General features: G+C 44.1%; 2 protein-coding genes across 2 annotated transcripts in view; one reads left to right on the top strand and one right to left on the bottom strand.

The window, feature by feature from the left end:
• Positions 1 to 8,091, bottom strand: part of Cfap52 (cilia and flagella associated protein 52) — a 44,480-nt gene extending 36,389 nt beyond the window's left edge. Inside the window, exon 1 of the mRNA XM_005349831.3 lies at positions 8,007 to 8,091. Within this exon, the coding sequence (XP_005349888.1) occupies positions 8,007 to 8,076 (70 nt within the window). The 5' untranslated portion in view covers positions 8,077 to 8,091. The remainder of the gene's footprint in view (positions 1 to 8,006) is intronic.
• An 811-nt stretch (positions 8,092 to 8,902) lies between these two features.
• Positions 8,903 to 12,791, top strand: part of Stx8 (syntaxin 8) — a 245,969-nt gene continuing 242,080 nt past the window's right edge. Inside the window, exon 1 of the mRNA XM_005349830.2 lies at positions 8,903 to 8,983. Within this exon, the coding sequence (XP_005349887.1) occupies positions 8,967 to 8,983 (17 nt within the window). The 5' untranslated portion in view covers positions 8,903 to 8,966. The remainder of the gene's footprint in view (positions 8,984 to 12,791) is intronic.

The following is a 12,791-nucleotide window of genomic DNA, read 5'->3' as shown; positions in this document are numbered from 1 at the left end:
CTGTCTCTCTTTCTTTCTTTCTTTCTTTCTTTCTTTCTTTCTTTCTTTCTTTCTTTCTTTCTTTCTTTCTTTCATCAGGTGGTGATGGCACATGCTTTTAATCCCAGCACTCGGGAAACAGAGACAGACAAATCTCTGAGTTCAAGACCAGCCTGGTCTACAGAGTGAGTTCCAGGACAGGCACCAAAGCAACAGAAACCCTGTCTTTAAAAAAAAAAACACACATGCAAAAAACCCAACAACAGAACTATGTAATTTCTGTTCCTGGGTGTCTTGAAACTTGATATGTATGTCGATCAAGCTGATCAGGGAGAGTTTAAAGTCTCTGCCTCCCCAGGGCTGGGATTAAAGGTATGTGCCACCATGCCCTGGCCCCCTTTTTATGAAGTTCTTATGAAAGTAGAGTTAATATCTTTCATCTATTCCTGCTAAAACTATATAATTTTGTTCCTAATTTCAGGCTCTTTATAAACATTCAGACGGCTACCCATATGGTAAAGGTAAAATAAGATCACTGTTTCACACTGCACGTAATAACACTTTCCAGGTGGATCCAAGGTCTAAATGTGAAAAACAGGACCTAATGTTTACACAGATGTAGGAAATGACTTTATAAACCAGGAACCAAAACCAGCGAAGGCTGATTATTTATCCAGTTGTGTTTAAGACTGACTCTCTAGCTACAAAAGGCGAATGAAAAGCCCAGACCAGAGGGATTCATAATATACAGAGATTATACGTGGTTCTCCGTTAATAAGCAAAGAGCTTCTACAAAGCAATAAGAAAAACGAACATGCACCAACAGTGGCAGCAAAAATGAGCAAGAAACATGAATGGGAAGTTTATACCAAAGAAAAATGGGTAAGCATGTGAAAAGATAACCTCTTATTCAGGGGTTAGAGTTAGGCTGGGGTTAGGGTTGAGGTTTGGGTTAGTGCTATGGTTGGGGTTGGTGTTATTGTTTGAGTAGGGGTTGCTTTGGGGATTGGATTGATTTGGGTGTTGGAGTTGGGCTTGGAGTCGAGGTCTGATATGTGGTGGTTTAAAGATGATCTCCATAGGCTCAAATATTTGAATGTTTGTTTTCCATTGGTGGAACTGTTTAGGAAGGATTAGGAGGTGTGGCCTTGTTGGAGGGGGTGTGTCCTTGTTTGAGTAGGTGTGTTGCTGGGTGTGGGCTTCAAGATTTCAAAATCCCACACCAGGCACAGTCTTTTTGTCTGTCTACTGCTTGTGGATGAGATATAAACCCTCAGCTACTGTTGTCAGTGCCACGCCAGCCTGCTTCCTATCATTCTCCCTCCCATGATGGTCATGGACTCACCTTCTGAAACTGTGTGCAAGCCCCCAGTTAAATGTTTTCTTATGTAAGCTGCCTTGGTCATGATGTCACATCGTAGCAACAGAACAGTATTGTCTTATTGCCATGACAGGCTCGTTCATGCTGCTTGTTAGTGGAATGTGGACTTTGGGACTTTGTATCAGGACAGAAGATGCATTCTGTAAGCAAGACTTTCTGGGCCATTCTCATAGGAGCATGGAAGATAGTTGTGCTGAGTGCCATGTGAACTATGAAGGTCCAGCTCAAGAACTTTTAGAGGAGAGTAATATTAGTGAATGGATTAGAGACTGTTTTTGTAATGTTTTGGCAAAGAATGTTGCTGCTTTTTGCTCTTGTTCTAAGACTCTTCCAGAGGCTAAATTGAAGAGTTCTGGATGACTGTCTAGAAGATTTCAAGACAACTTAGTATTGACTATGTCATGCTGTTATTAGTGTGGTCACTCTTATACAGATCTATAAAGAAAAAGAGAAAGTGAGACAAAAAGAAATACAAAATGTACACATGAGGAGAAAAAGAGCATCAGGAAAAGGGATGTTGGAGTGAGTCCTGTGCTCAAGGAGGTGAAGACAGACCTGATGCTAAATGGGATGGAGGGAGTGGTACCTTCAGGCTAATATCCTCCCCAGCTAATCAGCAACTCACAAAAAGGAAAGCTTGTGCCACAAAGGAAAGCATCAACAAGTCAAAGCATATGAAAATATAATGCAAGGAGGGACCAGTTTCTATCCCAAACAGGCTGCAATACTTGGCAGCTTCAACTACCTGGTTCTGGCTTTATCAGTATGAACACAGGAGTAAAGGGGCTGTGGAGCCTTCCTCACTGGCTAAGGAAAGCCCCTAAAGGCCATCTAAACCCTCTGACAGCAGACATAGAGCTACAGAATTTGAAGTTGGCCCTCTTGGGTTTCAGTCTTGCTTTGGTGTTTCCTTGCCATGCCCCCTTTACTCCTCTTTGGAATGGTAATGTATATTCTGTGTCATTGGATGTTAGAGTATGCAATTTGCTTTTGATTTTACAGAAGTTCACAGGGAGGATATTGCCTCGAGGCTCAGGAGAGACTTTGGACCTTTAAACAGTGTCAAGACTGTGGAAATCTGTGGAGATTTTTGGAGTTATGCAAATGCATTTGCATTATGATATGACTACTAAGTCTATTCGGGGCCAAAGAATGGATGTAGTGTTTTGAATGAGACAGGCTCCATGGGCTTATACGTCTGAATGCTTGGTCCCTAGTTTGTAGAACAGTTTTTAGAACATTTAGAAGGTTGACCTTGTTGAAGAAGATGTGTCACTGTGTGTAGGCTTTGAGGTTTGAAAGCCCATGCCAGGAACAGTCTTTCTCTCTCTGCCTACTGCTTGTGGATAAGATATAAGTTCCCAGCTACTGCTTTAGCACTGTGCCTACCTACCTTCTGCCATTCTCCCTACCATGATGGTCATGGACTCATCCTCTGAAACTATCAGCAATCCCCCAGTTAAATGCTTACTTTTTAATAAGTTGCCTTGCTGGCAGTTATCTCTTGACAGCAATAGAACAGTAGCTAAGACACGTGTGCATGTCGTCTTCAGTTACATAGTGTCTTAGTTGGTGCTTCTATTGCTGTGAAGAGATGCCATGACTGTGATAAACATATAAAAGAAAACATTCAGGGGCAGCTCACAGTCCACTGTCATCGTGGCGGAAAGCATGGAGGCACCCAGGCAGACATGGGGCTGGGAAGGTAGCTGACAGCGCTACCTCCAGATCGGACAGCAGCAGGTGTGAGACCAGAAAAACTGAGGCTGGAAAAGATTCCATTCTTGTGCCGGGATCCTTTGGGACTTCGAACTTCACCCCAACCCCTGAGAAAAGCCAGGAGCCGCCATGAGGCCCCTTCTAGGGGAAGTATTAGTTAATGGAAAAACCTGAGATACTCGGAAACTGCTGACTGCCACCCATACCCCCATCTGTGGTTACACAAAAGATGTTGACTACCTAAGATCCCCTATCGATTGAGTAACAATGGACCAATCAGATAAGTTTTCAGACAGCCCTTTTGGCTAGCAAAGGGTCAGCAGATGTCCCAAGGATGTGACCAGGGGACAGTTACTTTGGGAGAACAACCCCCCCCCCTCCAGTCAAGGACAGCCTATCAGAAAATAACAGCTAAGCCTTACCTAACCTTTAGCCAATTGTGATATAGGATAAGCAATTTTGTACTTTGAAATTGTAATCTCGTGACTGCTTTGTTGTTTCTGTCTTTTAAAGCCCCTCTGAAAACAATAGTAGATGGGGTCCTCTTTCCCTCCATCTGCTGAGTCAGACTGTGAGGCACGGGACCTGTGCTAGCTCGTATACAATAAACAAAACCTTGCTTTTGCATTTGGAAGAGTGTGGCAGTCTTCTTGGGGTGGGGGTGGGGTCTCAGGACTTAGGCACAACACAGGAAAAGACTGAGACACACCGGGCCTAATTTGAGCATCTGAGGTCACAAAGCCCACTCCCAGTGACACACTTCCTCCAACGAGGCCACATCTACTCCAACAAGGCCACGCCTCCTAATAGTGCCACTCCATATGGGCCTCTGGGGGCCATTTTCTTTGAAACCACCATACATAGTTAAGATTCTTGGTTGCCAACAAAAAGAGTCAACTCTGGCTAAAGAGAGCAGGAAGTAACTTCAGGAAAAGAACACAAAATCAATAGGAAATGTAGAAAATTTTACGTGAAAAGCGGACAGAGGTAATGAGAAAGCAAGAATTTACCACAGAACCTAAACGTCTAAATGTTCCTGATCATAATGCTGGGCAGTCAAGGCAACATTTGACACCCACAGTGTGTGTGTGTGTGTGTGTGTGTGTGTGTGTGTGTGTGTGTGTGTGTGTGCGTGCGCAGGCAGGTCTGAGGCTGATGAGGGATATCTTTTTCTATGGCTCTCCACCTTATTTTTCAGTGAATGCCGAACATACTGATTGGCTAGACTGACTCTGAGGATCTGCCTGTCTCCTCCCCCAACACTATGGTGCTAGGGTTACAGACATCCACCACTGTGCCCAGTTTTTTATGTGACACCTGAAGACCCAGACTCAGGGTCCTGATGGTTGCACCGCAATCACTTTACCAATGAAGCCAAGGCCTCTTCCTAAAGGTATTGCAATTTCTACTTCTAGCAATTGCAGATGGAAACTCCTTATTCTCACCTTCATAAGTATGATTCACATATTTAGCCTTTGCCAATTGAAGAAATAAAAAGTGATGTCACTTTTAATAACACTTTTAGGTTTTTAGCAAATAGCCATTTATTATTATTATTATTATTAATAATTATTGCCATTATCTATTTCAGCAGTTTAGCTTTTTTATTTTTGGTTTTTCGAGACAGGGTTTTTCTGTAACTTTGGAGCCTTTCCTAGAACTAGCTCTTGTAGGCTAGGCTGGCCTCGAACTCACAGAGATCCACCTGCCTCTGCCTCCTGAGTGCTGGGATTAAAGGCATGCACCACCACCACCCCACCCGAGTTTAGCTTTTTATAGAGAGCCAGAAAATAAATATTTTAGACTCTTTGAATTATATAGTCTCCGTTGCTGCTACTCATCTCTTCTAGTATAGTGTGAAAGTAGTCATAGACAACACCTAAATAAAGGACATGGACTGCTTGACCAATGACTCTAGTGTATTCCTGGCTAGCTCTTACATCTGTAACTTACTTCTATTATTTTGTATTTTATCATGAGGCTTGTGGTCACTGGCAAGGTTTGGGCTTGTCTGTCTCCTGCAGCTACATGGCATCTCTCTGACTCCACCTACTCTCTTCTCTTCTATCTGCTTGGAATTCCTGCCTTGCCTTATTCTGCTCTGCAATAGGCCCAAAGCAGGTTTTTTTTTTATTAACCAACGGCATTTACAGCATACAGAGGGGAATCCCACATCAAATCTGGCCTGCAGATTCCTGACCTATTTGTTGCCGCTGCTGTTTTTAACTTATAAGAGCTCTGGACATAATGGAAAATCAGTTGAATGTGACCGAACTCAATAGCTACAGTCTGATGTTTTCATATCCAACACGATTATATTTGGTCTGTTTACATGATAAATTCATGTCAAAGTACAATACCTAGAACTGTAGAATACAGCTACATATGCACCATTGCGTTCAAATTCAAGTTTAGCACTATAACAGTTACGATGAGCTCTACTGTCACTTTGCTTTTCTTTCAACTTCTTTTTGTTTTTTTGGAGGGACAGGGTCTCATTTTGCAGCTCTAGCTGCCCTAGAACTCACTATGTAGACCAGGCTGGCCTCGAACTTACAGAGATCCACTAGCCTCGGTCTTTCAAGTGCTGGGGTTAAAGGCCATCACACCCAGCTTGCTTTCAATTTTGGATTAATTCCATAGAAACTATACGCTCCATTACCTAGTGGTTAAGGCCTCTGACCTCTGAGCCCAGGTTCTTTTTCCTGTCCTTCCAGTCCTGAAATTCCTGCAAACTATTTTGTGGTGATATTTTATGATCTAACAAATAAAGCTTTGCCAGAAGATCAGAGTGCAGAGCTAGCCTCACTAGTTAGCCATAGAGGCCAGGCAGTGGTGGCACACACCTTTAATCCCAGGGCTAAGGGAACAGACAAATCTCTGTTAGTTCAAGGCCACCCTGGGCTACAGGAGAATGATCCAGTCTAAAAGAGAAACAGAGCCAGATGGTGGTGAAGAGGGAGGAGACAGGAGCTCATTGCAGCCATCTGAAGATGCAGTCTGAGGACAGGATCACCCCTCTGGTCTGGGCATTGGTAGAGGTAAGAACCCTAGTGGCTGGCTGCTCTGCTTCTCTGATCTTCAGCATTCATCCCCTAATAGCTGACTCTGAGTTTTTATTATTAAGACCAATTTGAATTTATGCTACACCATTTGCTATTCACTAAGTAAGCCTTACGCTCTCTATTTCTCCCTGTTCCCCTATCCTGATTTCTTGGAATCATCTATACCTCAATCCTCAGCCACTGATTCCTACCCAGTTTTAAGGATTATTTAAGCTTAAAGAGGTCACTCTTTCCTTGGCTTCTTTCAAGTCTTCAATAAATGCTTTCTCCCACAGGCTTAAGAGAAGTCTCAGCAAAAGGAACTGGAGAGTTGACTCAGTAGGTAAGAACATTGGCTTCTTTTCGAAAGGACTCAGTTTTGATCCCTAGTACTCTGGTCATGGGGCTCACACTGGTCTGTAACTCTAGCTCCAGGGGATCCGATGCTGTTTTCTGGCCTTCTTGGGCACGACTCACCGACATGCAAAACATTCATACAACGTTAAAAAAAAAAAGCAACCTTTCATCCAGACTTTAATAAAACATTTCTGATTCCCTCTTCTGAGAGCCAGTTAGAAGGAGTCCTAGAGTTTCTACTGCTGTGAAGAGACACCACAGCAATGACAACTCTTATGAAGGAAAACCATTTCATTGGAGTGGCTCGCATTTTCAGAGGTTTAGTCCATTATCATCATGGTGCTTACACGGTGGCACGCAGGCAAACATGGTGCTGGAGAAGTAGCTGAGATTCCTACATCTTACAGGCATCAGAAAGTGGTCTGACTCACTTGGCGTGGCTTGAACATATATGAGACCTCAAAGCCAGCCTCCACAGTGACACTTGCCCCAACAAGACCACGCCTATTCCAACAAGTCACACCTCCCGTTAGTGTTAGTGCCACTCCCTTTGGGTGCTGTTTTCTTTCAGACAACCCCAGTAAGTTAGCAAGAATTCAGTTTCAGATCTTGGGGTGTCTTTGCACTGGCTCTCCAGGAGGTTTTGCAGTTCACTAGGGGGTCACTCCTTATCAGTAATCTCTGCCCATCTCTAAAGACACTGGCTCAGATAGAGGAAATGCTGGCTTTCAGAGTTGTATAGCACAATGAAGACTTGGGAGCTAAGGCCCGAAGTGCTTAAAACTTAACTCAGTAATCATTCGGCACCACATCTTTACAACCACCAGGCGTCACAACGTGCTTTTTAAAAAGTTGATTTCCCCTCCCCCCAAAGTTTGATTCCTTGCCTTTTTCCAACTCCCAAACACCCCCCTCCCCATCAGAGCAATTTCTCTCAGTGTTTACAATGACAGTCACAAGTAATAACAATGACCAGGCCCCTCCAGAATCTCCCTTAGAGGTCTCCCTTACTGTCCCCCTTCTCTGGGATCTTTTAAACCTTTCCAGGTCCTTACTTGGGACAGAGGACTCAGAGCACCTCTAGAGCGATTGTGTGTTTCCTCGCAGCCCTTTCTCCACTGCAGATCAGTGAGAGGTGTGGAAAGGGTTTTTTTTTTCTTTATTTTTTCTTTGCTCTAGGCTGGGTGGTTACTCAAGGGTGGAAGTCGTGTGTGTGTGTGTGTGTGTGTGTGTGTGTGTGTGTGTGTGTGTGTGAGAGAGAGAGAGAGAGAGAGAGAGAGAGAGAGAGAGAGAGAGAGAGAGCCTTATTCATACTTCCTACTAAGTTAGGCACATTTGGTCCCTGGATGTGGCGCTTTATCTGAGCTGTTATCCCATTCCAATTTCTGAGGATCGGGAGTGAGACCGAGATCATCATCCCGCGGCTGGTGCCCGGCTAGGCTCTTGCCACTGTCCCCACTACTCTCAGGTGCTACCAAGTCAGCATCTCACTGCCCCTGAGGTATCAAGGATACTCCGGGCCTCACCATTGAAGCCGATCACAGCCTCAAGCTCCAGTTCAGCCACGTCGGTCTCGGGTAAAATGTGTTCTTCCATCGTGGAGAATTTCAGCTCATTGATTCCTCAACTTCAGGGAGCAGCGTCTACTGGTCGTTATGGTAACTGGCGCACGCATGCGTGCTATGTTTACGCTCGAGCAGAACGCCAGCCCGCTGAGTTCAAATTGATTTACCCTTTGGCAAATGTAGGAGGGGCTTCCTTCTTACTTGTTTTTTATTCATTCTAGAAATTTAGGTGGTAGGTGAACACTAAATATGCAGAATGAACTCCCTCGTCTCCCGTGTAAGAGTCAGCGACTTTTGTCTTAACTATAATATTAAGCGCCTTATGATGATTATTAAAAATAATTGAACACAGAGAATTGCCTCTGATGGGTAGTCTGTTACAAAAAAATCGTGGAATTGATATTACCTTGTAAAAGAAAAATTTTTTAAAGACTTTAAAAGTTTTAAAATCGTATGCAACTATTTTTATGTATGTAAGTATATACGTTGCTTGTATGTATACTTCCTGCTTCAAACTTCCAAGTGCTGGGCTTTCAGGTGCGAGCTATCACATCGGGCTTGTTTTGTTGTTTTTCAATCAGAAAAAAAAATGCGAAGAACTTCTAGAGCAGGGTCTTGATCGCCTCCATTCCTGGGAAAAGGTTTTGAGTCTGTTCAACAATGTAACCATTTTCCTTGAGTCCAGCAGTTCATGTGAATTAACGAAAATCGATCGCTTCAATCCACTTCCCCCCCCCCCCCGCCCGCCCGCCCAGGGTGAGTTTTGGTTGGCGTGGTTCTGAGGTTCCTGACACACGTTTCATTTAGCAAACTCTGGGCTCAGGTCGCGCACCTTCCGAACTGCGGGGAATGAGCCGCGCGGGCCGCCGTAGTCAGCTGGTGTGAGCAGGAAGTGTCCCAGCTGCGGGCCGAGACTGCACCATGGCCCCGGACCCCTGGTGAGTTGCTTGTGCTGGCAGTAGTTCGTGGTGGGACTTGGGGGTGGAAGTGGTTCCCAGGGACTCGTACAGACCCTGGCCATCGTTGAACTTGAGGCTGGCAGCTTTTAGGGATGAGCAAAGCGGGTGAGGATCCTCCCCTGCTGTAGGGACTCAGCCACATCCCGCCTCCCCGGTGCTAACTCGGTCGTCAGAGCGGGAGACAGTAACCTGGGGGGAGCTAAGACTTGAACAGAATCGAGTGTTTCCCCCGCCTTCTGTGGGGGCTTCTCGCCCGTCCTGCTTGTGCAGACTCCCCTGGGTCCTGTAAAAGTGAAGTAGAAACCTTTTAGTGGAATGTCCCTTCCTTCACCCATCAACCCCCAGAAAGGGAAGAAACCGAGGTTCAGACTCCATGGTCACCAGCTAGTTAGTGGTTAGCCGGGCATAGGTGTTATGGGCTCTTCACAAAAAGATTTGTCGTAATTTGGGAGGGAAATTTGCACTTGTGGTAGGCATTTTACCCTTTCCTGTGTCAGTATCCTGAAGACTTATGTCAGCAAGAATTAGTGCAGAAATCAGCACCCGATAAGGGCCATTTCTTCAGCAGTGAAGCTCCAAGGACAGAATGATGAAAAATATCTTTATCCAAGGAACACATTGCTATACAGTCTTGACCTTCCTGTTTCATAATTTATACCATTATATTTCGATAAAGTTCTTGTGGGAGAATATGCCTTATGTTGGTGTTTTTGGTACAGTTTATGATTGTTCGATGGCAGACAATTTTGAATATTAGGAGAGCGGATCCCAAGGTTAGAGTTAGAGTTACCTAGGGATCTAGGCTGTTTGGGCTAGTTGGGTTTTGTTTTGTTTTGTTTCGGTTGTCTCAGGGAGCCCAGGCTGACCTTAAGTTCCTGATCTGTTACTTCAGTCTCCTAAGTGGTGTGACTGCATGCTGCCACCATGCCCAGCCAATTGCTGAACATGACTACTACTACTACTACTACTACTACTACTACTTCCTCCTCCTCCTCCTCCTCCTCCTCCTCTTCCTCCTCCTCCTTCCCCCTCCTCCTCCTTTTTTTGGGGGGGCCCATCAAGTTTCAACAATTGTCCACATCCCTGGTAGAAAATTTAGAGATTACTGAGTATCATCTGCAGGAAAGAAAATAAATAGCATCTTTATCATTTGGAAACAACCAATGTTAACTTTTCCCACAATGCATTTATTGTTTGAATCTTTATTTGCATGTATTTTACACAACAGGGAGCATTTCTCCATGTCATTAACTCGTCTTAAAAACATGATTTTTCCATGCCTCATCATTCCGGTACATCATCTGAACGTTCATAACTTATTTCAGCTTTAGCTCAGTGGTCAAGCTTACCATACACAAGGCCTTGAGCTTGGTCCCCAGCAAAACAAGAAAGCTTTCAACTGTCGAATGAGAAAGCCACTGAGTTAAGCAATGGAGACTAACAGGAAAAGAGTTCAAAGGCTTCAGTGTTTGGGGGTACAATTCTCCTGTAAGTTTGATCTGGGCCAGGCTCTAAAGAAACTAACCTCCACTCAGCTGTCCTGTTTAAATGGACCCTCTTACTAGGGCCACCACTTGGCCAGACATACTTTCTTCCATTCATCTTTGCTTTTGCCATGTGCCTTCCACAGTGTTTAGATTTTGCTCCTCCTTCCCATACGGACGTCTGCTTGAGTCTGAAGTCAGCCCAAGATGTCCTCTTGGGGCCCAGCCCTTCTGAGTACCTCTGACATCAGTAATCTCTCCCATCCCCTAACCCTAGAGATCCTTACTTTAGGTCTTGTATTTGACAGGATTTTTTTTTTTATGGATTTTATATGTTTGATCTGTGTTTGTTGAGCCAGACTGAAGCCCTGTCTTCATAACTGATAGTGTGGAGGCAAGCAAGGAAAATGGAGGGAATCTGGGACTTGGACTATTTTCTTTATTACCTCCACTTTTTAAAATTATGTATGTTCACACATATGCTCTTTTCATACACACACCTATACCTGAATGTACTGAATGGTACATATTGATGTATGAGTCTTGGGTTAGGAGTGACACTGCCTCTGAGGTACTTGTGAAGTTCACAACATAAAGTTCTTTGTGTAGGACCTGGAGCCACATCCCCAGCCCAAGCTAGATGCTTCTTCTTTTCCCCTGATGCTGGTGATTGGGCCTAGTGCCTTGCACAAATGCTTCTCACTGAGCTATGCCTTTAATCACCTTTTAAGATTTGAGACAATTTACAAAGTTACCTAAGCTGCCTCAAGTAGACTGACCTTGAAGCTGGAGTAATGGGCATGTCCAGTACTGAAATATTTTAAAGAAATAATTTATTTCTTTTCTTATGCATAAATCTGGGACATTAGGGCAAACAACAGTTTTCAGTATTGTGCAGTGGCCAGTCCTGGAAAATGCATTGTTCGCATAAGCACAAGAGTCCCTGCTTCTCAGGCGCAGACCGGTACAAGAGATGAGATGTATGTGCACACACGTGTTTTCTGAAAATTAGAAAGCGAAAATTCTGTGATCAGGAAAACCCTGGGTGCTAGTAGGAGCCTATTTGAATTTTGGATTTTTGGGGCAAAGTTTCTCTGTGTAGCCCTGGCTTTGTGGACCAGGCTGACCTCTAACTCACTGAGATCCGCTTGCCTGTCTCCTGAGTGCTGGGATTAAAGGCTTGTGCCACCACTGTCCAGAAATCTTTTTTTTTTTTTTAAAAGACGTTTATTTTTATTTTAAGTGTACAGGTGTTTTGCCCCCAACACTGTTGAGTGGCAGTGGAAGGCCAGTGTTCTGAAAGAACTGTGGTGGGGTTAGGAGTTAGCCAGGCTTCTATGTCCCCTGGAGCGTTTTGCTGCAGATACACAGTTCCTGCTGTCCCTGCTGTGTGAGTTTGGTTGTCAGTTCTCACCTTGCCTCAGTGTCTCCTCTGATACAGCACCTCCTTGTCACTGTGTTCATCTTCCACGTTTCATAGCACAGATCAAATCAACATCAAATCAACTGTATATTTATTGTCTGCCATTCTCCTTTCACTGGACTGTTTGTTCATTTAAAAACAGGAACTCCGTCCGTTTTGTTTATTGCTCTTTTGAGTTGACAGTGCCTGGAACAATGTTTTGTTTAGCATAAGCCCTTGTGTTGCAGGCCTGCAATCCTAGCAGTCAGGATTCAGGAAGGGAAGGCAGGAGAATTACGAGTTCAAGGCTAGCCTGGGTTACTTAGGGAGATCTTGTTAAAACAAAAGCAATAAACCCACAAAACAAAACAACCCAAATGAAATAACATCAAGCCAAAGGTACAAATGCAAATGTTTTATCCTGTGCATAATAGTAAAGTCCTTGGAAGCCCAGATTCTGGGACCAGATAACCCTTGGTTGCTGTTCCTTTGTCCCCTCTGAGCAAGTCAGCTCTACCTCTTTTCTTTGTACCTGGTTTCTTCCTATCTAGGTGGAGGAGGCCATGTTCCCTGCCCCACAGTGTTCTTGTGTGGATTAACTGAGTTATCGTTAGTGAAGCTTTCTGAATGGTGCCTGGTACATAGGAAGCACCATTTAGTACATGCTGTTATTATGGTTTTCTTTCTTTCTTTCTTTCTTTCTTTCTTTCTTTCTTTCTTTCTTTCTTTCTTTCTTTCTTTCTTCCATTCTTCCATTCTTCCTCCTTTCCTCCCTCCCTCCTTCCCTTCTCTTTTCCATCTGTCCGTCTTTCTTTCTTTCTTTCTTTCTTTCTTTCTTTCTTTCTTTCTTTCTTTCTTTCTTTCTTTCTTTCTTTCTTTCTATAGAGTCTCATTATGTAGC

Source organism: Microtus ochrogaster, chromosome 7 (assembly GCF_000317375.1).
Source record: "Microtus ochrogaster isolate Prairie Vole_2 chromosome 7, MicOch1.0, whole genome shotgun sequence".
In the NCBI taxonomy this organism is placed as follows: Eukaryota; Metazoa; Chordata; class Mammalia; order Rodentia; family Cricetidae; genus Microtus; species Microtus ochrogaster.
This window is presented reverse-complemented; position numbering and strand designations above follow the sequence as displayed.